The 26,738-nt window shown below is 37.2% G+C and overlaps 1 protein-coding gene across 1 annotated transcript; it reads right to left on the reverse strand.

Annotated features, from left to right (window-relative positions):
• Window positions 1-1,693: 1,693 nt before the first annotated feature.
• LOC107228059 (nuclear envelope phosphatase-regulatory subunit 1) lies at window positions 1,694-25,980 on the reverse strand. Its single transcript, XM_015669408.2, has 4 exons — window positions 25,521-25,980; window positions 25,108-25,179; window positions 9,433-9,567; window positions 1,694-5,759 (listed from the first exon to the last, which is right to left on the reverse strand). The coding sequence occupies exons 1-4, from the start codon at window positions 25,546-25,548 to the stop codon at window positions 5,602-5,604; spliced, it is 393 nt and encodes a 130-aa protein (XP_015524894.1). The 5' UTR covers window positions 25,549-25,980; the 3' UTR covers window positions 1,694-5,601.
• Window positions 25,981-26,738: the final 758 nt, after the last annotated feature.

A 26,738-nucleotide genomic window follows, 5' to 3' on the forward strand; every position in this document is an offset into this window, starting at 1 on the left:
ATAATATATTAGTGAAAATGAAATGCATAATGAATCGAAAGACCAAAGATTAAATAAAATTTCATCGGTACACTTTCTTGATAAAAAGAAAACGGTAATCACACTGAATCAATCATGCAAAGGATGCTCAATAATAAATGTGTGGGGGTAATATTAACGAAAGTTGACAGGCAAACTGGGATCGACGTTTGGGTTTCTATCGTTTACTCAAAAGACAAGAAAATGGTGAATTGTTGTTTGCCCGATTGTCGAAGCGGATGTCTAGGAACTGACGAAGCAGTCTGCTATATTTCAAAAGTGGTAGAGTGCTGTAAAACAATTTGGCGTCGATCTTAAATTCAATAATTTTATTTGCGAAAAGCACTTCAATTATGGCGTACCTAATTTATATCAGGTGACAGTTGATGATGCTCTAATAAACTGTAAGTTCTCGTTTCCATGTGATTTGCATAAGGAAGAAGTCATTGCATACTGTCTACATTACTATACAGTTATGAGAATACGTCAATCAACTAAAACAAAAAGTTGGGAAATGATAAAGACTAGTAGGGTAAAAAAGAAATAAACCAAACTATACTCTACGTAAAAAAAAGTCTTGTTAAATTTTTTAAATAATTTAATATAAGAATAATAATATTATATATAATAGGTAAATACTTTATTATTATCCCCATACATTTATTATTCTGCATCCTTTGCATGATTAATTGAGTGTGATTACCGTTTTCTTTTTATTAAGAAAGCGTACCGATGGAATTTTATTTAATCTTTGGTCTTTCGATTCATCATGCATTTCATTTTCACTAATATATTATCGCTATAGTAACATATATTCATCATACAATTATTTTCTTTTGTCAAATATTAATGTACCCGTGTAATCTTCAGCAGCAGATTTGATTTTCCGTATGTAAACGTCAAACTTTCGTGAATACTGTCTGCTAGATCGCCGCCATTATTGTTTACCTGATCCTCACCGACGCATGAGGCCCCTGGCGGATTTCCGCCGTAGTAAGACATAATAATCATAGAGCTCAACACGGGGAGTGTAGCGAGGTCGGACCACCTCTTATTTTTACACCGTGAGGTGAACCAACTCACCGGATGACTCTGTAGAGCGAAGCAGTTAAATATTAATCTAAGAGGTGTAATGATGAATACATCATTATAATGACATTAAGCCCTTTAGGTCAATAATTCTAACGAGAAATACTGATTCTAAAAGGAAACCATTCCAAATGCGCATCCACACACGAATAAATTTTAGGACAATGACCATTCAATATTTAACACCTAATTGTTTGAGTCAGGTAGCAATGCAAAATCCGATGAGGATTATAAATAAACTACCTTTGTAAAAATTCCAATAATGCAATTTTAGAATTGAGATCAATACTAACTAAGCAACGATTAGATTTCATAGGTAAGTCATTGCATTTCTAGTTAGTTGATAAAATATACAAATATTCAATTACACCTAAGTAAACTAGTAAGGATATTCTAAACTTAGAACATACTAAAGCCAGTGACCTCGAGAAAGCCTACACTAAAAATATAAGACTAACACAACACAATAGAAATCATGGAAACTCATACGCATCCCGACGGCTAGACCACAACAACCCTATAGATCTCTAGCCTTACATGCTCTAGCTTTAGTTATTGGAGTCGACGGAAGAAGCGTTAGTGTATCACAAGAAACTAGAGGAAGGGATTAGAAGAAAATGGCTACCGATCCCTACAAGATACTGAGCTCTATACCAACTGGATACTGGACTGGGGCTGCTGAGTGAAACCAATTGAGCAACGCCATTTCCAATTTCTTTGGGACAAATGAGACAAATTTTCCGCGAGCAATTGAAATTTATTTGCGACAGCCCGGTGTCAGTGATATACATTGTTTTGTAGGGACTCTATCTCATCACATAGGGATACCATATACCAATTAAAATGGGGAAATCGTGACGCTCGACTTGTGGTAGGTGTTATTTGCACGACCTGCCCGCGAGTAAGATTGAGTACATGGGTGGGGGAGGAGCGAGTCAGCGAGACGAAAATGTTGAGTTGGTAGTGTATCGTGTCTTTATTTGGGAACGGCTCCCTGGTGCACAGTACAAAGTGTGAACCAAAATTCAGCTGAAATTGCCGCTGCTGCTGTTGGCCTCAGGCTTCTTCCCCCTCTTCTTTCTCCCGGTCGCTTGCTCATTGTCGACGCATGCGCTTAGTCGTCTGTTCCCGCTACCATCCAATGTTTGCCAAGCGAGCCCACCTTTACAATCGACCTCATGCCACGGGGCTATGCCACTGCCTCTGTAACAGTCTATTATCTTCCTCATCTGCTTACGTGGTGGACGACCCTTAAGTCACCCAACGTGACAGGTCAGTCGCTTGCCACCACTCTACACGGTGGATGCTCTCCTCAAGGGACCTTTATATAAACAAAACTAGTTTTCTGACCATTAAGTAATAATTAAAACAAGGCGTCTCTATATGGACGTAAGCAACGACTAAAATCGTCCTCGAGCTGGTTTTGCCCGTAACAGTAGGTATACATAACAGCTTTTCGAATTTACAAATGCTCTTTTTTTTTAGAAGTTGCATTGATCATAATTTCTTTTTAATAATGGAATTTTTTAATTATAGATTTATATATTATTAATTCAAGACATTTACATTTGTGATTTTGCAAGAATTAAATTTTTTACATGTTACTACAGAGTCAATTTTACTTACAATCGAAACATTTTTTGACGATAAATTCTTTGTTTAAATATTTCTGCTCGTTTCAATGCTGCAATTAATTAAGTCGCGATGGTATTAATGAAATAAAGTGAAATCAATATAATCAGCACAAAATAACATGTGCTTTCTTGTATATAATTTGACCAATTTACATTCTTTGATTCAGAATTCTTATGAATTACCTATTTTTCAGACCCGAGATATACACTGTTTCTCAAAAACGTCTGTTTTGAATTTTAGAGTAGAAACATTCCACAAAGGACGAAATGAAGATAAAATAGACATGTTGATGGCATACATTATATTCAATTTATCAATAACCTAAGTCCCAAAACGTGCACCCATTTAAATTTCCTGCGGAGCATTTGTCTCAAGTTTGCTGTAAATTTTTTGCAGCGCTCCGAATCAGCCTATTTACCACCCAGGAAACTAACGTAGTACTGTATGCGCATACTCGAACATCGGTGAATTTCAATATGTATTTATGCGTTTCAGTCAACAATTTCGGCAGCATAGATGTAATAAAAATATGAATAAAAATGTACTTTAATTTTGATAGCTTGATTCATCGGCATCAAACAGAGTTATTACACGTCCTTTAAGCAGGCAAATCCGAAAACCTCGTTAATTAAAGCAGACGTTAGTGAAATCATTGGATCACAATAAACTGCATGTTTCAGGTAACCAGTTGTGTAAGTTCATAATTTCAACCTGCAGTGCCGATTGTTGTTGACATTTGGGAAACCTGAGTGACCGAGAAATTAAGCATAATTTTTTTTTGTGACAACTCTATCATTAACTCTATTGCCGCTATTACTTGTGAAACGATAGATCTGTTCACTTCTTTGGCCTTTTTCGGCAAAACGCACACGGGCTCATAATATATATTTATTTTATACGCCTACAATTTTACAGTGTTCACTTTAACAGATCTTAAATATAGGGTAGTTTCTTACAAAGGTTAAAATGTTTGTTTTCTCATACGGTCGGACATGTGCATATGGTACTACGTTAGTTTCCTGAGTGGTCACTAGGCTGACACAAGACGCTTTAAAAATTATAATACGTTTCAACAAAGGTTATGCATTCTACCTATGTATTCGGTACATACTACATAAGCTTGTGCTGTTGAAGACAGGGGTGAATGTCGTTCCGTCCCAGTTCGCGTTTTTCTAGCTCTTATGTAGCATATCCACGGACCGGAATAACGGGAAATTGATGTCCATTTGCTTTTCCTTAAAATTCTAAAGTGGATTTTGGTTTGATTTGTATGTATTTCAATTAATCGTGCCTTTGTACTTAAGATATGATGCAAATAAAAGTACATTTCCGAAAGTGAAAGGAAATTAAAAGTATATTTACACGGTCCGATCCATTATTTGAGCTACATGGAACAGGTAGGAAAACGAGCTACGGAACGAAATTGATAAGCAGAAAAGTTACCATTCTCAAGGGAAATTTACCGTTTCGTGTTTCCGTGATACGTGTTCTCTGTGCATATGGGACGTCACACTTACTATTCCTCTTCACACGTTATACGAAAGGTTTGGACCAAAGCGATACCACAACAATGGGACACAAAGTGTACAGCATAAAATTTTATTTCGTTGCATTCTTGATGTCAAGTGGCACCTTCTGGCCTTCTTTTGAGAGAAAATTATTCATGGATTGAATAATACGAATAAAAAAATTTGTACGTATAACCCATAGCGTTATTGTTATATCAGCATTTGAGAATGACAATGAGTACGTTTACACGGTGCTGTTATTCGGGTTTTACTATGGCTGACATAGTAATGCCGCATTTAAAAATGGTTGTAAATCCGTTATATCCAGTGTAATGCGCCATTTTTAAATGTCACACATTTTTAAATTCGGTATTACTATGCCAGCCACAGTTTAACCGGAATAAGGACGCCGTGTAAACGTACTCAATATCAAAGTAATTCATAAATTGTTAAGAGGGGCTTGGGTAAAACTGTTCATTCATCGGCAGAGATCGCCACAAATACTGAATTTGTAGGAAAGATGCTCGAGGATGCAGGCTGACTGAATAACTGAGTCACAAATGTTGAATTTACTTATAACAAACAGGAAGTTAATTTATTAAAAATATATAACTTCAGGCTTGTTAGTCACCTGGCTCATGGAGGACTGGTGACCAAAATTAACTACCGCGTTGATGTTGCGAACGTCGCAAATTACCAACCACTTCAGCAATAATATAAAATATTGTATAATATCCTGAGTGGAAATCATTATTATGTGGCTACAGTTTGGTCCAAGCCCGATGAATAATTCATCCGTGACATGATAGAGCGTCCACACCTCGTCCACTGCCAAGAAGAGGCCCTACATGTTCATTAGAGCTCAATTAAAATAAATTTACCCGTTTAATCATTATTTATTCACGAGATTTCAATACACGCGCAGAAGGCCATGGGAAAATTTCAATATTTTATAATTCCATAATACTTAAAGATACTTGATATTAAAATCGTCTGTAGCAATGTTTTGACAATTATGTAAATAAATTGTAACAAGGTAATAACAGATTACCCATTGTACATTTTCTTACTGAACAAGTCATCTCAAAATGATTATTCAACTCACTGGCAGATAGTCATCACAAGAGATGAATAATACATATAGTACCACACAATGTAATTTTGGTTCACGAGTACGAACTTGGCTCAAGCAGCATGAGGAACTGATTTTGTGGTAGAACAGGGGTCTTATATTGCTGTGAACGAATTGGTTATGACTTTTCAATAATACACCCCTTCAAAATTGGGGCAAATATATGATTCATTCGTATTCCACTCATATATTACGGTATGATCCTAAGCATCATATATATTAACTTTCATGTGGATGAGGTGGTCGTGTAGGTTTCAAAATAAGTTTTCCTGTGTCATCACAGCTCATGTTGAAATCGCCCAATACACTCCTAGCTCGCTGCGTTATGATGCTTGGTGCGATCACACGTCTGTGTACACCCATCATGAACAATATGACTGAAATTCAGAAGAAACAAAAATCTTGGTTACATATAACTCGTAGTAATACCATGAGTATTTCGCTGTGCAAACTACCCAATGGGCACAGTGCACTTGAAATGTTAATTATTTCGATCCACAGTGGTTTCTTTAGGTGTAGCGAAAAAATATTTAAATAAATATAAACAAATTTTTTTCAGGTCAACAAAATAGGATTTTGGGTTTACAAATATTTGGCTTTTTCAAGTGAAATATTTTTTTCGCCACCCGGAAAGAAGCCGTTATAAATCCAAGCAATTTTTTTCTGCATGTGGGAGTCATCTCACAGCAGTTATACTTATTGTTAGAACAAGTCGCGAAGTCAACTCGTGTAGCATGTAGGGGTCCGCTGCACCACATACTCTCAATCTAATAACTTCGGTTTGTGATTCTTATTCTAAAATTGACATATAAAAAGGGCATAGCCGGGTAAGCATGCCAAAAGTGCCTCCGCTCGGAATGGATTCTGCAAGTGACCTTCTGTTTTTTATCGATGAATGATTGATCCATACCAAATTTTAACTTTTACCTTGTAACATCATTTTGCTCGAAGTTATTGCAAAAAACGCGATTTTCAGTCTTTTCGCGTTAAATCCGTCATTTTAGCTCCAAAAATTATTTAAAAAATCACAAATCTAGCAGACATCTGTACACACGTCAAGGATTCCGGCGATCCGACCTTACATGAGACTGCATCATGAGGCTTCGGTATTTATTTGGAAAATAACAGACCGAAGATTGGAAATATTATCTAGTCGATGTAAAACGGCGTTAGAACTTGCAATCGAAAGTAGCTGCTGGTGACAATCGATACACAAGTTGACTTGTGAAGAATATATTATATTTCAGAACAATATAGTCAACGACTTCGAAACTAACGTTAAATCGGAAACGTTCTTCCAAACTGATTACAAATTACAGTTTCCAGCGTTATTTCTGTACGTGGAAAAAATCATCTTGAGATCGTGCCTGTAAAAGAATGAAAAATATCGGTTTTTAATTTTTTTAACAATGACGCACCTTTAGGGAAAATGTGAAAAAATCACAGAAAATTAGACAAAATCAGAGGTTCAAGCTGTCGAAAAGAGAAGGTGATCGGTCACTTGCTAGAATCCACCGATAATCAGCAATCTAAATGTTCAAGAATTTTTAGACGTTCAAGTTTGCTACCGAAAAATCTGAAAAAAAAATTCTTGACGTGTGTACAGGTGTCTGCTAGATTTGTGATTTTTTTCATAATTTTCGTAGTAATAATGGCGGATTTAACGCGAAAAGAGTGTAAATCGCGTTTTTTTGCGATAACTTCGAGCAAAATGGAGTGGGCAGGCTAAAATTTGGTATGGGTCAATCATTCATCAATAGAAAACAGAAGGTCACTTGCAGAATCCATTCCGAGCGGGGGCACTTTTGGCATGCCTATCCGGCTATGCCGTTAAGCATTTTAATTCTGACCATTTTGAAATGTTGAAGTTGATACAATTTCACTCGCAGATTTGTCCCGTCGATACTGTGGCATTATCAAACCTTTGCACTGAAGAATATTTAACCAAGTGTTATAAATCTCAAAAAAGGAAATTCACTCAAGGTGATTTACATTTTGTTGTGAAGGGCTGCAAAATATTTAATCACTGGAATACAATAACACAATTTTTTAACATATTCCTTGACGTGTACGTGAATTGATATAAAAAAATTATTACTATTGCATCATTATTTTATCCGGAATTAATTTCTAAAAAGTAGCCTGTTACACTGTTCGTAACAGTCTGTTAACCCCTTATTGTTAGTCAAATTATACGAAATAACATATTTGATAACACAGGTCCACAGAATAAAAAAGTCTGAACTCGGCATGCGAAACATGTTTTCTTATGTTTTTTTTATCGCTGAATCCGAATATTAAGGCAGAATGGGGGGTCTTCCGGGCCGATTTTCAGTAAATGGCTGTTGAAAGTAAGAAAATAGTGATACATAGCCGTATGAGTTTTCGAAATTATAATCATTATAATTATACGTTTTTGGGGTCGCTGAATCCGAACCTGGGGTCGGTTTGACTATGTCTGGTCAAAATCAAGGTCACTTCAAGGTTAAAACGAGAAACAACTGTTAAAGCAGTGAAAATCACCATAACTATACGTTTTTGGGGTCACTGAATCCGAATCTGGGGAATTTAAATTTAAATTATAGATTAGATGTTTACATCTGATTTTCGAAATTGTCTCACCTTCAACAGCCATTTACTGAAAATCGACCCTGAGGATACCCCATTCTGACCGCAGATTTGGATTCACCCACTCCAAAAACGTATAGTTATGGTGATTGGCTCTGCTTTAACAGTTATTTATCGTTTTGACCTTGAGATGACCTTGATTTTGACCTGATAGGGTCAAACCGACCCCAGATTCGGATTCAGCGACCCCAAAAACGTATAGTTATAATGATTGTAACTTCGAAAACTCATACGACTGTGTATCACTATTTTTTGACTGTCAATCGCCATTTACTGAAAATCGGCCCGGAAGGCCCCACATTCTGATTTCAGATTCGGATTCAGCGATAAAAAGTACGTAAGAAAACATGTTTCGCATGCCGAGTTCAGACACTTTTTTTGTGGGCCTGTGTAAAGTATGAAAAATGTACCGCAGCGTTTATGTACAAAGATGTGGAAATATGGTACATCTCTTTTAATTCCATCGTGGTTTTCAATCATATACCCAGGATAATTGTCTTTTCAAGTATAATACACCATCATTTTCAAAATTCAGAAGTAATCTGCATTTCTAGTGAATAAGTTCAATTCCTTGAGTTCTTTGTATACTGTTCAAATAAATGAAATATGCAACATAGACGAGTGAGTGCATTTCGAGACACAATTAGTAATTTAAAGCAATATGGTTCATATCTAAAATTCGGGCGTCATGTATCCGTTCTATTTACTCAGTGTGGAAAAATCCACATATGTTATAAAATGTACAAAAATTTGATCTAACAAGGGGAGTGTCAAACTTGGGAATCACAGATTTCCGTCACTTTTATATATATTGTAGGGCAGGGTCCCCTCAATAAATATATAAAGCGGCAAGACGCCATTCGTTTTTATTATTGAGAAATTTCAACTCAAAGTTCTATATGTAACTTAAGTAGAAGGAACCTTTTTACCGGTTGCAGCAATAGTTCCGTGGCGTAGCGGTAACGCTCTTGCTTACTGAGGGACCGAACGGCTGTTCAAGTTCCGTTAGAGTTACTTTTTTTTTTTTTTTTTATAAATTATTTAATACAAAAATAAATAATTAATAATTAATATTTCTATAAATTATTTTTTTATTTTTAAGTTAGGAAAAAATACAAAAAATGGTAAAAATAGGATTTGTAATAATTATAATAACAAAGTAATCAATATTATCAAAAATAAAGTCGCTCAGTAAGCAAGAGCGTTACCGCTACGCCACGGAACTATTGCTGCAACCGGTAAAAAGGTTCCTTCTACTTAAGTTACATACAGAACTTTGAGTTGAAATTTCTCAATAATAAAAACGAATGGCGTCTTGCCGCTTTATATATTTATTGAGGGGACCCTGCCCTACAATATATATAAAAGTGATGGAAATCTGTGATTCCCAAGTTTGACACTCCCCTTGTAAGATGTACTTACCTAGTACAATGCTAGCCAAGGTGAAAAATGGATGATTGCAAAGACTCTGTGTGAAGGAAACTGCTGACGTATTAGGATCTGTGAGCCAATGCCAGGCGCCGACTGCTGTGCATACGGATATGACACCTAGCAATGCTGCAAAAAGAAAAAAAAAACACTATACCTATGTATACATAGTTTTCTTAACAATGTTTAGGACCAAATTTTTGGAAATTTTTCACTTAAGTAACTAGCAACATTCTCATAGACATATTCAAAATATTTCTTGAAGCATATAAACATGATGTTTTTCATGTTATCTGAACAATGTTTCCTTTTACTATTTTACACAATACAGCAACTGATAAAAGTTGCAAGCATCTTCCAGAATTATCCAGAGTGCATAAATATCGTGTTACATTTTTTATTAAATATAGTTACCTTTAATGGTGCAGTTTGATATTATTCGGAAATGTGACAGATGGGAGAATTGATAAATACACAGGCTTGGTATATTGGCTACGTAATCGGTAATAGTGGATGAGTAATACTCATAGACATATAAGACCAGTTTTTGTCGTAGTGTTCGCTCAAAATAGATTCTGCAAGTGACTTATTGTTTTGTGTCGGTAAATAACTGACTCATACCAAATTTGAGTCTTCTAACTCTATTTTTCTTGGAGTTATGGCAAAAAAATATGATATTCAGTTTTTTCGCGATAACTGCGCCATTTCAACTTAGAAAATTATAAAAGCATTATAGATCCAGCAGATCTCTCTGTACACGACAAGGGTTTTATTCAGATTTTTGGTAGCCAGCTGCATCTGCTAAAAATACTTGAACATTCAGATTGCCGAGTTCCAGGGAGTTTTAGAAAGTGAGAAATTGAAGAGAAATTTTTCGATGAGAAAAATTAACGGACGACCGCATGAATCGAACCCTCGATTGAACCCGGGACCATCAGAAGCCCATCTGTGGATGTTTCTTTTTTTCAAAGAGTGAATTCGGATGACCTTCTATTTTTACAGTTGAAAATGTGGGTAATTTTCTGTAATTTTGTAACATTTTTTCAAAAAAGACGTCATTCTAAAGAAAAAAATCAAAATCCGATATTAGCTAACATTTTCTCGGTATTTCGCAGGTCTTTTTTTGACCCATTGGAATAGCTTTAAAAAGGCATGATATCGATGCTTGTATACGCGAATTTGGATCGACACGTCAACAAGTCATTATCCTCGCGGTATTCTAAGGTTAGATTCGACGGTCATGAATTATGTTATGTTTATTGAGATGATTGAGATTGAGTTTGGTTCATGCTCGGCCGACTATGGCGCTGTAGGTTTCTCTGTGTTGCCAACATAACTGTCTAGTGTAAAAAATTAGCCGTCTCAGATTCATTGTCCCCAAGTGTATGTCATATAATTATTATTGCCACTTTTATTGATATAGATACAGGTAACTGTTGATCTAGATAATGATATTGCCACTTATATTACTACATTACTGTTCTCATTGCCACATTGGAAATGTTTGTAACCACTACTTCCAGTACACTGTTCCGTACGTTTTTGTTGAAATTAAATATTGTTTCCCGCTGGTCTATTGTGATACTGTTCGTTATCCTCGCCGCAACGTATTTATAGGAGTGCTGGCCGATACTTTTTTTGCACTGGTTCACCGTTATATTTCTATTTGCCGTAGTCGTTGTACTTCTACTGCGGATTACCGGGATCATTTGGTTATTGCTAACACTGAGCTCGATCCCACTAAGGCAAAATTTCTGCCTCATGTCCAGTATAGTTGTTTGGCTATACAGTACATCTAAGGGGTACATCCTTCCGTAACATAACTTTTATAACGCAATTTTGAATGGACTGCAGCTTGTTTAGGACGTTATCCCTGGCACTTCCCCTCCCGATAATCCCATACGAAAGTATCCATTCAGTGAGGGTGTAGTATATTTGATATAATTGTTTTGCGTTTAGTTCCTGTCGTAATTTATAAAAAATACAGGGCATGAATCTTATTTTTTTGTTGCTACGTACTCAAGATGGGAATCCCATCAAAAGTGTTGGTCGATTACAATTCCAAAATATATCATCGAAATAGTGTTTGCCAGGGCAGGGTAGTTGTATTTGCCCTGTCTTTCACAATTTCTCTCATGTATTTGAATCCCATCAAATTGCGGAACACTATCACGGTGACATTCGAAGATAATTTATTATGTTTTTTTCATGTCAATTGTTAAATAATGTGCACGAAGCCAGTGCCTAATAACTGGGAACTCACGTTGGACCTTGGCCTTGGCTTCGGCCCAAGATCATTGTTGAAATATAAGCGCAGTGTCGTCGACGTATCTGATAATCTTTCTGTCGATTTGGCTTTCGAATATATCGTTTGTATAAAAAAAAAAACATTGGCCTCAACACCGACCCCTGCGAAAGCCCATAATTTATTGCCTCCGGTGTACTACACTGATGTTTGATTTTAACGACTTGTGATCTATCAATCAAATAGTTCCTGACTAGTGTGCGAACGATACCGCTAAATCCATATCGTTCCAGCTTATCCAGCAGCACCTCATGGTGAAGTGTGTCGAACACTTTGGCAAAGTCGATAAGTACAACAATTGCTTCCTTTCCCGAATCGAGCAAAAATCTTTTGAATTCCAAAAAAAGTTTAGATGCAAGGAGACAGCCACGACCAGCCACAGCTTAAAATGTTTGATATTTCTCGAAGGATTTTTGAGAATTTTTTGAAAATTACGAGTCATGTCATACTTTGCGAAAAATTGATTTTACGAAGATGTTTAAACGAAGAATTCACTATGAAGGGGGAAACACAATTATTTCAACATACTTTTTTTGAAAAGTACACTTCTTTCCGATTAATTTCATATAGTCATATTTTGTAATCCGACTAATAGATCCAGAAATATAGGCGTTTAAACATTTAACGGTCCTCAAAAAATGGAAAATTTTCAAAAATATGTAAATCCAAAATCAATTGAGATAAAAATTGAAAAAAAATTACGACCACTTCTTTCAGTAACCGAATATCACGAAAAAAAAAAATATGAAAAGAATCGAGAGGTGTTTTTTATTTATTTTTATTAATTATACATGCTATTGGAGAGGATATGAAAGCACTGCAGATCTTTAGAATTTTTACCGTGATTCCATCAATTCTCGGTGCTTTGTTAGTTTTTAATGAATCGATACATTTACTAATCTCTATAGTGTCCAGCTCTCTGAGAAACATCGAGTTTACTACCCGCTGCATATTCATAGTTCCATCAGTATTCCTCCTAATTTTCGTCATGAGGTCAACACCAATATTCGCGAAAAAATTATTGAATGCCGTTGCTATTTCAGACCAGTTGATTATAACTACTGTTTTTAACGACCTGCTTCACTGTCATCCTGTCACTGTCCGGGTTTATAATTTAACTAACCACTTTCCACGTCTCTTACGGATTATCATTTGAGTTTCTTATATTAGCTCTATGGTATGCAATTTGCGACTTTTTTAGCACAGACACTACCACATTACGGTACGATATAAGTCACTCCCTTAACTGCAGGTTTGAAAGACAACGAGTCTAGCGCCTTTATCATTTTTATTATCCCGACAGAGACCCACGGTTTTTTCACTGCGGGAATCCTAATCTTTCTTCCTGTCATTGATTCTTCAATGTGCCGCTTTAGCTTGTGTATGAACTCTTCCGTTGCTGTATCAGCGTCTGCCGCTTTGTATACTTCCCTCCACTCTTCAACTGATAATCGACCAAGTAACTTTCCTTTATTTACGGATGTTTTGACCACACGTAGGCTGACCTTTTGCGTTGGTATTCTGCACGAAAGCTGAATAAAGATTGGGTAGTGATCGGTCATATTAGATTCCACAACTCCCGCATTAATACTTTGAATCGATGCCGCAGTTTTGATGAACGCACGATCAATGCAGGTACGGGTATCATTTTGCGTACGGGTGTGCGAGTTTATTGCCGATAGGAGACCGTGCTCTGCTAGGCTAATCAGACATTCTTCCGCGACGTTGTTTGGATTTAGTATATTTATTTCGATGTCACCAATCAGCAGTAGTTCCTCTGGTCTGATGCTGTTAAGGTTTTGGTCAAATTCTATCGGCTCGACCGTATGAGGCCGATAAACCACTACTATCTTTGTGCTACTATGGACAAGTTCCGTAAACTTGATGCACGGTACTTTAACTTTCCCGATTTGGTCTATCTGTGCGTAAACTGTATAGTGTTACGGATAAACACAATAACCCCGTCGTTCTGGTTCACTCTTCCATGATTGTAAACCAGAGAGTATCCTCTCGACTGGTACAACCTTACGTCATCGATATCCCAGATTTCAGAGCAAACCACTACGTCAAAGCATCTACTATACATTTTAAGGATGACTTCAAGTTCCTCCGAATGCTTTTTTAAGCTTCTTATATTAAGGTGAATTACCATAGGACTCATTCGACAAAATTAGGTTATTACAATTTACGTGTCGCTTGAAACGCAGAGTGTCAATGTTATATCTCTCAAAGTCTGTTATAAAGTTCAATAAAGCTTATCCTGATATTAGGTCTCCAGATGGGTAATACGTTTTAGAAATTAGATAGTCTCGGCGCGAATTATAGGTTGCGCAGACCGCCTCTGCATTTGCTGCATGACTTATATCTCTGTTACGCTGAAATATTTTGTTCACATTGACGCAGTTTGCTTGTGGTACTCGTTCTTGTCCGTTTCTCACGTTCTTTCGAATCATGTCTACCTGCACAGAACGAGTATACGGTGTCTCCATGGTACATTTATTTGCACCGCGACCGTAACCACAGCACGTATGGTACTTTTCAACATTCAGTGCGTCGTACACTGTACAATTTTGCCAGCCAATAAATACTCTTTTAGTAATCCTTAATTTCGTGTAAACACTGGCATTAACGTCTACATAAGTCGTGAACGTTCCCTTGCCTACAATTTTTATCAAGCTGCTAACTTTCACTGTTGGGTCCTCAATCTCCTTGAAATGTGCCCGAATCAACATTTCCTCCAGTTCTTTCGGCTCATACTCTTCCTTGATACAAACGATTGAACGATATTTATGCATGCATTCGACAGTTTTTCAAATTTCACCTTATATCGTGTCTCCGTATTCTTTTCGATTTTTTTATCATGCGCTAGACATCGTCCTGGCTATCACAGCTGATTTCTAGTTCACCGTTTAGCAATTCCTTCACTTTGCCGACGTTAAGGTTAACACTATTCGTATAAAGTTTTTCTTTGATCTCACGCAGGGTTTTTTTCTGGTTTTTGTAGCATTTGGCTTTATGATGATGTACGGTATTCGAGGTTTCTCGAAATGAGATACACCCGCCGGTCCGCCTCAATGTTTGGTTATGTCTGTGTAGCTTGCGAGTAGTGCGCCAGTTTTTTCCTCTATCAATCTTAGGTTATTTTCTTCAAGTAGCAAGTTTTTCTCCTTGATTTCTATGACACGATCTCTTAGCAGCTTATTCTCGATTTTTAGTCCGAAGCACTCCCTGCACTCTTCATCCAGACTGCGGCAGTTAATGAAACAGCTCAGCAACGCGCTTGGTATGGTTAGGTTGCCGGTTTTCCTCGACTCCTTTTCCACCGTCTCACCTGTTGCATTTATTCCGCTTCTAAGATTTTCTATCTCCAACTTGAAGGTTGCGATAATATTTGCAAGCATTACTACATCCTCGCTGGTCTCCTGGTCATTGTTATTTGAGGTTAGGTTCGGTTTGCAGCATACGACGAAAAGATTGTTAACAACACACAGCGATTTGACGCGTTCCAAGCAGTTGGTGTGATACAGCGAACTACAAATTAGGCACACGGCCACGCGAGTCGGTTTTATTTTAGAGCAACATTCATAGCGCTTTTCTACTATAACTCTCTCTCTCTCTAAATTCTCGTTATCCACGTCTTCGGCCATCTTGTATGAGGAATCTTTGAGGTATATCTTTAAGAGATACTTATTTATTAGTAACTGTAAAAAGACATGTGAGAAGTACGACTCTGAGCAGTGGTGCGTGCTGTCAATAAACGAGTGTCAGCAGTTAGGTTCGAGACACAACTTTATACGCGCGTGTCTGATAATTCACCTTATGTAATATTGCATGGCGCAATCGGTAGTGAAAGACGTTTCGATGCGAGAAATTAAATTAAGGTAAATCTCATACCTTAATACAAATTCACTCGCATCAAAGTAAAGTCTTTGGGTGAAATCTCAAATCTAACTTACAACTAGAGACCGATCAAAGTGGCAAAGTCTAAGGGCGAACAGATACAGAGGAATACAACGGATGTCAATGACAGACAATGGGGCAGAGAATTGGCGGACATGGCGAGCCAAATACAAAAATTGTTTGATTGCATCTGAGGCGCACAAAAACCGAGGCTATCCAATGTACCCAGCTCCTCCAGTACATGGGAGAGGACGGTTTTTAAAACATATACGACATTCCTCTTTACGGGAGGGGAAAAGGACGAACTGCAAATCTTAATTACATAATTCGAAGAGCACTTCTTGCCGAAACAAAACCTGGCATACGGAGTGTAGAGGAGCAAGGAGACTTCGGGATACAAATTCTGGATCTGGGCATAAAGCCCAGACACAAACCTTTTTCTAGAATGTTGAAAGGTGGAGTTTATACCCACTGAGGCTGACTTTATTGATCATCAGATGGTAATTACCCACGTTGCACTCTACGTTACCATCGTTTTGCAGTTATCCGATAAAAATATCCAGATTCATGTTATTTTTCACCTTTATCATTAAAAACTCCCATGCTCTACCTTTACCGCAACAGCATATGTTACTATCGTTTTTCCTATCATCGGATAAAATTCGGGTTGCTTTCGATCTTCATCGGAAAAAAATCCCGGGCTCTACTTTTACCACAGCATTAACATGTATCAAGCAAGATGGAGTCACAGGGGCGAACCCTTGGGAACTTTGGTAAGAGTCAGCTTTTAGAAGGTCTCTCACAGTAAATTAACGTCGAGAAAGTGCCTCAGTTCCTCCGATGACCAGCGAGGGAAGGGAGACATTGGAAGACTTGCAACGACGAATCCTCAAAAGTTAGGAAGACAAACAGTTCTCGAAATGGCTAGACAAACTGCGACACAACGTCGAGAGACCCGCATTGATTGGCAAACGGTAAATTCTATAAGGTTCTCGATCCACGCTTGTTACCATGACAAATTCGCGGAATTTAGGAAGATAAACAGCTTTCGGGATTGAGTGACAAGTATTAACGTGACGTCGAGCGGCCCGCGTGGATCAGAAAAACGTGAAGTTCTGGAAGGTTCTGGATACGCACTTGCTTCGATGAAAAATTCTCGGAAATTAGGAAGACAACCAATTCTGGAATTCGTCTGAAGTTTCGATTTTAATGCTGAGTTTCAATAACTTATGAAGCTTCTAGAAATTTCTAGGAGACAAAAGACTGCACGGTCAGAGAAAATTGGCTATCAAAATTGAAAATTCAAGTAAGAACATCAGTCTTACATCTATTCTCCTCTGCTGAAGAGAACTCCACAACTAGTAGAACTAAAAGAGTGAATTTACGTATTCTTAAAAAACATCTAAGGATTGAAGAAAAAAGTATTTATGAAACATCTCAGCTCAACGAAACGATGTAGAAGTTGGAACGTTTGAATTTTGAATAAAGAAGAAAGTAAAGAAGTTGAAAACAGTTCAAAAATGGATCTGACTAAACTGAACAAAATTGGCAACCTGGAGGAATTTTTACTTACGGGCAAGCTGTCAGACTAGAAGATTTTCAAAAATTATTAAGTAACGTATCAGGAGAGTGCAGACACGATTTGGCCAACAGGTAGTCGTAGATGTTGATGAGGCGTTCAGCGTGTTTCTACCGTCGAGGATGGCAAAAGTATTGTGCGAGGATGACGTTCTGTTCCGAAACGTGATGATTGCAACTCAAGACGATCGGTTGGTTATGAAGTATCTGGGTGCCACAACCAACTCGAATTTGACGATACATCGACTTCAGAATAAATTTCACTGGTATGAAATAACTTAATCGTAATCTATGTTTTGATAAGAATCAGTTGTGATAATAATAATCGACAACTGAAAGTATTTATAAGGAAAACGAAAATAATTGCTAGAATCTGTTGGTCATTTTTTTTCTTTGTCTTTTCTTATACAATATTTGAAAGAATTCTTTAAAATAGTAATCGCTATCTCAACCTCACTATTATGATGTTAATACCACACATTTTTACGCGCTCTTAATTGCTGTTTACTACACCAACCAAAGCATCTGCCATTGTTAACGTTAAACATAAAACGTCATTCTTTACTATTAAACCAAAAGTTAATCTCACTTATGTCAAATTTTCTAACTGATTTTCTTTTCAAGTTTATGTGCCTTTACCGTGGCCCTGGGTAGACTTCCAATTTGAATTTTAGTGATATTAAGACTATAATAATATCTAATAAGAATGTGATTTTCTTGACCTCGATAATGATGAACAAGTATTTTTCTTTTATACGCAGGTCAATAAAAAAGTCAAATTGTTGACGTTTCGGCCCGAGTGGAGGGCCTCCTCAGAACGAAATTTTTTTTAATAATCTATCACAAGAATAAGCCAAGGATAGATACACAAAAAATAAAAATAAATAAAAATATTCAACTTGAAAATATCTTACATAAGAAGCAATTCACCAAATGAATGCGACTTAACTTATCAGAAAACGAATTATATTCACCTGGTATGCGAGATTTTTTTTGTATAACGAAACTTGATGTGGACCTGACGATGAAAACAGATTTACAGAATAAAATTTAATAATCAATGCTACATTACGGTTATATCGCGCAATATGAAGCTCCCAAGCTCTCATCTTAGATCAGTTTTAGGCAAAAAAGGACGGACGTGGAAATTGGATGACGGTTAGAGACGGTGAGACAACAAATATGTAATAAGATCCAAAGTTTTCATAGTTAAATGACGTAACTTTTTTTGCTAGCTCTAAAATTTTACCCTGCACAATCAAGATTTTCGACAACGGTGTGAGTATTCCATTGTAAACTCAGACTCGGTCCAAGGCGTTCAATAAGATGCAGCTACTCCAAAAGCTTGAGATTGCATTATCCAATTTTTTGCAGTATTTTCCAATGTCACCCTAGTAATCGAGTCTGTTATATTTCAAAAACTTACGACAAATTTACAAAGAATCTGTGCAACTACATATTGTTCAGCCCTTCATTTTCATTAAGGTATTCAGCTCTCTTTCAACATCATGATACCAGTTATGTGGGACGAAGACACAAGGTGGAGGAGGTACACTCGAGCCCCTCTGGTCGCAAAGGGGTGAACGAAGGACGCTCCTGTGAAAAGATATAGACACACGTGTATACATACAGAAGTGAAGATATGTGATGGACATGTTAAAATGGAAATAGTAAACTGTAACGTAAATGGGATCCAGTCCAAGTACTGGGAAATTCCAGACATTCTTATCAAATGCGACATTCTCTGCCTCTCGGAAATGAAAACAAAGACATCAAAAATCATTCCAACATTCAACAATTTCAATTGTGTAAGAAAAGATAGACCTGAGGGATCGGGTGAAAGGCTCATTACCCTCATACGTAAGAGTATAAGCTGTAAATCTATTAGCCTGCAGAACGTACCTGATGGGATAGAGGTTTTGGACAGCAGTACTATTCGAAGACAAATGGATTGATCTCTTTAATGTATATATCCCCCTGCAGGCAAGGGTGAGTAAGTAAAAACTGACCCTTTTACTACAGGAGATCGAAGGGAGAGCAAATGATGTCCTGGTAGCTTCACCAGCCGAATCAGCCCACCAAAAAAAACCGAACGGGAGATTTTCTTACTTTTTCTTACTAATTTATTACCACAATACTAAATTTATTAGCCCTACTCGTTCAGCGCAATCGTCTTGTGGCGTAGCATTGGTCGAAGCTGCACCAGCCATATCGTAACTTACCTATATTTCACACCATCAAGGTGTACCCAAGGTTAAAATTTTTTACTGTTTTATTACTTTCTGAGGATATCAACCTAACATAAGGAATACTAACCCATAAGGGGGTAAACAACCCTTATTCCCTAATTCCATGTATAAATCATCTTTCAGGCTAAATACTGACCGGAATTTATCGCATTCGACGTTTCTTCGCACCTGCAGGTATAGTTATGTACCCTGAAGTATTTACAGACATTGGGGGTGCAGTAAGATGCGGTAATAAAACAACGTGCCCCGACAATGTCCGTTATCACTGCATTCCATCGACATCTCGCGCGACTGACATTTTTTACCCACCTCCTAGGATCTTTTAAGTTGCAAAAACCAAAGCACCTCCTTCGTGGCAGGATTGGGGACGGACTATTGATTTGGGGGTTCAAAATATAATTCTTGAAGAAGAAGGGGACCGCGAAAATACTCATCTTTTACCGCAGTTAGCTGAGCGGTTAGTCAGAGATTTAAAATGGTTACCTCTGTAGTCCTGCGTATAAGGGTGACTTTCGGATACAGCCGGATGCCGGCACCGAGCGCGGCCGTAGAATCAGAATTTAATAATTTAAAAAATCGGATTATACGCAATAATACCTTACTGACACGGGCAGACAATTTTATAACAAAGCATGTCAAATATATAAGTGGGAATGCCAAATTAATCGACGTAGCTTTCGCTAATGTAACCAATCCAATAAACGAAACGATTTGCGTTCCATCCGATCTCATTCTTCCATCGAAAGTCACAAATGTGCTAGATGGAGTAGAGTGCATTAGCGGCGGAAGACGTGACGCTACAGCAACGGGATATTCCGAAGAATTACCATCTTTATTACCGCAATGTCCGGTATGCGCAAATGGTGATACACCTTCTGGAGCACATACGTGTATTCTCTGTAAGAAAGCTGCGCATGTTTTCGAACAATGTTCGACACCTGTAAATGGCGAACAAGAAGGTTACGGTGAGAAGCATATATATATGTAAGTCGTGTAAAATTCATCACGCGGAAAGTATATTAAACGTTGCCGCATCGAATCAAATAGAAAATTGGGGGGGGGGGGGGGGGGGTGAGCAGCAAAAGATAAAAAAATGAGTCGGAAAATTCGCGAAATCTGCACACGGACTATGTATCCAATGAGTTTTTGTTAGATGAAAAACTATTTAAAGTACCATTAATGAAGAACTGACTCTAATGTCGGTGAGATTGGATGGAAACAATCACATCCTTAGTAATACCTACGCGTTAGATGTCGTTTTTCAAATCTCTTTGGACGCGTGAATTTTAAGCATATCGTTGCGAATATTGGGGATACTAACCCATTTTTTGAATTAATTTCATAAGTGTCGTCGTTCGGTCTACACGCCACTTGCTATCGTCGAAGAGCGCAAATTTTAAAAACATTATATCCATCCACGCGCAGTTAGGGTAATTGCGAATCTATCGACTGCCAGGTAACGCCAGGGGAATTGTGCTTAGGATTATTTTCAGATATGCCGAGTTTTGAAGAGGTGTCACAGTGTGACAAGGGTTGTCCTTCTCGACACACAAAACTTCCACGAGTTCAGATTGAGAGAAACGATGTTGATAATTCAGAATTCAGCTCTGCCATCGACAGAATTGTTATACTTTCTAACCAACGTCCTTGTCGCAAAAACGATTGTAATGGATATGTGACAACTATTTTTGAAACAGGTTAACAATTATTGTTTAAATAATTATTTAATACTTCACAGGGTAATATATTCAAACTGTCACGTTCCGAATTGGGAATGGTAATAGTTTTGTATTTTCTCGAGGGAATTACATTATTGTCGAAACCTACGACATAAGCGCCACAACAGATACTACGATTTGCCTGAAAGACGTCCCAACAGAGTTGCCGTTACCATTTATGGATAACCCTTACCACCTAGCTGGCGTTGTAAATTTTACACCACCTATAATTTCTGAAATTCTGATTTCAACGATATTGGCCATTATACGGCAATAGCGTATAGACGAGATCAAAGTTGGATCTTATACGATGATATTCGAGGTAATAAAAAGCGTTTATCGGGAAAACATAAGGCGCGGTCAGAGATTATCATTTACGTACTTTGAAACAATTGCTGGCAGGAGACAGTACGTCAAGTTTACAAGCTCATGAGCTTCAATTGTGACAAAATATTTAAAATATCTGTTATTTGTGGATTGCTCGAAAGTTGAAATTGTTGCTGAGATTTGAGTGAATCCACTATCAGTATATTAATGTTCAATTCCCAAACTAAACTTCGTCTATTAGGAAAACATGGGGCTTTTATTACCGCCATGATAGGTTGCTCATTCAGTCGATTGATACATAATACGCTATCCTGGAGCTAACGCCCAAAAATTCAAACGCCTAATGATCCGTAAACGGTTCGTACTCATCCCGTGAATCCAACAAAATGCGTTATGTATCTGGTAGGTACATGTATAGTCGGTTCTGGCAGAAAAAATCAGTCATATTTCAGTTTTTCCTCTTGGTATTTGCAGATTAACGGTATTTGAAAAGCAAAACTATTTTTGGAAATTTTAGTTAATTGTTAGGGTTTTGTGATGTCATTATCGATGCAGATTACGTAAAATTTTGTTTTATTTATCATGGCTCCGATATTACTGATGCTACGTGAATCATTAAAAAATCTTAATACACAAGAATAGCCCGAGTTTATGGTAGAAATCATGGAATTTCACAACGGTAATGTTTCGATTGATTAATTGAGAAAGACGTAGAATTTGATTTTAAACGTTCGATTCTAACGATCTACGAATGTAGACTGAATTGCAAATAAGCTTTAAGCAATCGGAAAGCCTGAACAGCAATAGCTCAATTTTTGTGGTGCGACTATATCGTGTAATGCACAATTATGGTACACACGTATAAACGTACTTGCTGCGAATGCTATTTCATTAGCAAGTTCGGAATTACCCAGTGGCGAATGTTATGAGCAACTAACAATGACGGTAAAATAAGCCCAAGCGCGGGTCTCTCTTGCAGCAACCTCCACGTGGTGAGTCCTGGGTAACATGCAAAACATAAAAAAAAATTTCTAGAATGTATAAATGGAGTGAAAAACGTTTATGATTTGAGAAAGTGGGAAAAAATTATTTTATGTTTTGTTTGTTAGCCGATAGCTACGGTAACTACTATGATAGATAGATTGTAGGTCACGGTCTCGACGTTGTGAGTAATGCAAGATAAATTGTTTTCACAAAACGATGGAAATTCGGATTAAATGAACAATATTTATGGATCAATAAGACGATAAATTGCACCCTTATCATTGCAATCAATTTTAAGGATAGGTTTGTACTCGGAGGTAACTAATTAAACCAGGGTGGGGAGTATAAAAAGGTGGAACAAAAATCCTGTCAGCTCTTAAATCGCTGAACATTGTGCCACAAGAAATAATTCGCTGCGATGAATATTAAGGGTAGTTCTCTGATGATGGAAAACAAATCGGAGCGAGGGGTGGTCAGGGGGGAGTAGCTCAAAAATCAAATTATGCATATTCTGTCAGCTCTTAAATCGCTGAACATTTTGCCACAAGAAAGAATTCGCTGCGATAAATTTTAAGGGTAGTTCTGTGATGATGGAAAACTAATCGGAGCGGGGGGTGGCCAGGGGGGAGTAGCTCATAAAACAAATTATGCATATTCTGTCAGCTCTTAGATCGCTGAACATTTTGCCGTAAGAAAGAATTCGCTGCGATGAATTTTAAGGGTGATTTTTTTTGTGTTTTACTAAGGGTTGAATATAAAAAATTGTCATCGTTGGTATTTAAAAGCTCCGAATTCACATAACATGCCAGTATTTATTATTTGGTATTTTTTTTCTTCCGCTCATAGAGATTGGGCGTGCATATAGCCATAGGAGTTGTTTTTACGACATTATTTTCAACGTATATTAGGAGCTCCTAATTAGCTCTTAATTCTCATGTGGTCAAAATAAATCATGCTTTGCGGCATTGTAGAGCTCATAAATAGCTCCTTAATCTATGACTTTTTCAAATTTTTCTGAGCAAGTGGGGGGCCAGCTTTACGGAGGTCTTTTTTATGTGTGAAATCTTGTGAAATAAATGTTTATTTTATACTATTCATCCACTGGATCTCGATGATCATTTGCTAAATAAGCCTGTGCAATTACTGGGGAAGAGTCTGTTCATTGATTGAGCTAAAGCGTTCAATGACTGGTAAAATTGCTATTTTTACTTTAAATATATTTTCTTTATATATATATTTTGTTCGAATACTTTGTTTCAACTAGGTAATCCAAATATTGAGGGCATATTGTGTCGAATAGTATCGGTATTATCAGGCCATAATCGCCCAGTGAAAAGAAATCCTTTCGTAAAACTGATAATGCACTGAAACGTTTATTCAATGGTGCACCCACCCTAGTCAGTCGGTACGTGTCTGCTCTACTAAGTGCAGGATATGTGACACAAACAGAAAACGATTTATTCCATGACCATATTTAACGTAAATATGTTATTTTGCAAGTAAGCTGCACAAAGCTAGAAGGGCGTAAGTTGCCCCCACCACGCCTGCCGCACGGCTCCTCAGATATCCTTGCGCTTGCTTCAGTTGGATACTTAATTTCAATGAAAATAGGGGTACAAGAACGATTTAGGAATTTAGAGACATTCCTACAGGTACAGGTAACGCACGTGAATTTTATGAAATCATAATATTGATTACAACAATGATAAATCATAACAAGTTAAAACAACTTCATCTTTAGTTCTAATAAATATAAGCAATTTTTTTTTGAAATTACTCGTTTCAATAAGACGCACAACTGCCTGAACGAAAAATTTCTAGAAGTTGCTAAGTATCACCGTTACATCTATGTGTTCATTCTCAAAAAGTGTATTTCGGCAAAAACGACCCTTTGTTGATGGAAAAGCAATGTTTCGACACATTCTGACAGTAGAAAATAAGAAAGACAGCCGTAATTTTTTGACACTATGTGAAATGAGGTAGAAATTTGTAACGTTATTGTCACGAAAAAATGGGAAAAATTCACTATTTGGAGTTGTTTGTAATTCAGTAAAATGTAGTAAAACTAGACATACTTATATTTTGAAACCTTAGTTCCTTCAAAATCACTGTAAAACGAAGCCAATAGACCATTTCTTTCCAATGTTTCGTTACAATAACGTTACAAACTTTATCCTTGTGTAAAATGAAGATTTTCCCTCAGCATAAATCCTTACAATAATATCATTAACTTCAACATGATAAATCCATCACTTTATTCAATACAAAACCTAGGGTATATGCATTGGGATCAAGTCTACCTTGGAAAAAATTGCTCAACTTATAAGTAGATTGAACAGAACTTGGTCAATTTTCTGGCCAATGTGACTATTGGAGTATTAGGGATGAATGAGTCGTAGAGTCTGGATCGGACGTTGGAAAAAGAGAAAAAAATATTGGAAAAATCTCCAGCAAAGTTAGGGTGTATTGAGTTATGCTGAACACAAATAAAAAATAATTATCAATGGTAAAATAATACTAATATAAATGAAAATGTCATCATTTACCATGTAAATGAAAAAGAAAAATGAAAGAATATGGAATAAACGTTAGTATTATTGCAACGTACTTCTCCAACGGAGTGTTGAGGGCTGTAGACTAGCAATAACTTCTGTAAGACGTCTTTCGAATGCCTTCAGGTCTGGAACATTACCAGTAAACTTTGAATGTATAATCATTGATTGAAGATTGCTCAAGAGACTGCAGCCAGCTAATGAGTTTGTATTAAGGTAAGCAAGCATATATGTAAAAATTTGCATTTAACGTGTATAAGATATGCTATACCATATTAATCGATTTTTAATTATAGAATACGATGAATCTGATGCCATGGAATAGATGGGTTTCGATCATTTCAAAACAATGATGAATTTAAACATAACCTCAAATGCGTTCACCTGCATAATAATTGCCAATTCTAGGAATAGCTGTACTTCAATTTTTTCGGATACCGTAATAAGCATGTTTTTAAACATTTTTTACCTTCGCACACCGTCTGATCCAACGACATAATTTTTTGTTATTTATTTTTTTCAGCACAGATGGGACACACTGACAGCGTTTTTCACCGCAAAGAGCACAACTAGTATACTCACACCATGATTCACACCACACCGTGGAGATATTAAGATAGAGCAGGGCACAGGGTATGGACACTATTATTTCACGAACAAATTATTTTTCAGAGGTGTTATTCGTCGGCTTACATCAAACTGTAGCCAACACAGAACAATGATTTCCACTAAAGATATCATCACTGAAGTAGTTGACTATATGTAGGGAATATGCTTGAGGATGCACGCTGATCATAGGCTTTCTTATAGGTATGTCTAAATAACTGAGCTGAGCTGAGTCGCGTGAGTTAAATTTACTATACAAGGTGTCCCACCTCTAAGTAACCGAGCACACTAAGCGCCGGCATGTTTGGCGAAAATTCAATGTCAAGAGTGTCTCCGTTTGAAATTCGTGAATTTGAAAGCGTTATGTTTCACATCAGTAGTCAAGTGCGCATTAACAAGACCGCTAACTGCTGCCTGCTGTATACTCAGTTGCCTACATGTCAGCGCTTAGCGAGACTTTTTTAATCGGTGTATCTCACGAACGCGACTTCGGAGACCATATGTTATTCGGGTTAATTTACTCCGTTCGACTCCCCTGTAACCCCTATCAGTTTGGTCACTTGGAACTGGGACACCCTGTATAACAAAAATGAAGTCAATTTATTAAAACTGTATAGTTTCAGTCTTGTTAGTCATCCTGGTTCATACCTCCGTGAACTTGGCCCCCCGAAGTTATTATTTTTAAATCTAATTAATGCAATTCGTTTGAGAATCGTTTGAGAGGGTTTGAGAGTAAAGAAAAATCGTTTGAGAGTTAGTAGTTTTTCCGGAAAATTGATTTTAATTTTGGGTGTGAAGTTGGCCTCCATATTTTCTATCTCCTCAAAAAATGGACTTAGACGTTTAATTTTTTTTTTAATCTTTTGAGAATCGTTTGAGAGGATTTGAGAGTAGAAAAAAACTGTTAGAGAGTTAATATTTTAATTGATATTCCATAATTATTGAGTGATTGATTTCCCCATGATTTCCCCTAGTTTCCGAGTGCTTCCGGCCTGCGCAATGGATATGCGCGGTGTACGTGCGCAGTGTATCTAAAATCAGCTGGAGGCTGGTCGTGAGTGTTCTGCGCCGAAGAAACTGG

Source organism: Neodiprion lecontei, chromosome 1 (genome assembly GCF_021901455.1).
Source record: "Neodiprion lecontei isolate iyNeoLeco1 chromosome 1, iyNeoLeco1.1, whole genome shotgun sequence".
NCBI lineage: Eukaryota > Metazoa > Arthropoda > Insecta > Hymenoptera > Diprionidae > Neodiprion > Neodiprion lecontei.

Bases quoted from the DNA above. Each gene is read 5' to 3' on its own strand.
- LOC107228059 (XM_015669408.2), bottom strand. From the start codon at position 25,548: ATGTCGTTGGATCAGACGGTGTGCGAAG. The intron at 25,180-25,520 runs GTAAAAAATGTT...GTAATGTTCCAG, and splicing joins GGATCAGACGGTGTGCGAAG to ACCTGAAGGCATTCGAAAGA. The intron at 9,568-25,107 runs GTACGTTGCAAT...TTCTTTTTGCAG, and splicing joins CTCAACACTCCGTTGGAGAA to CATTGCTAGGTGTCATATCC.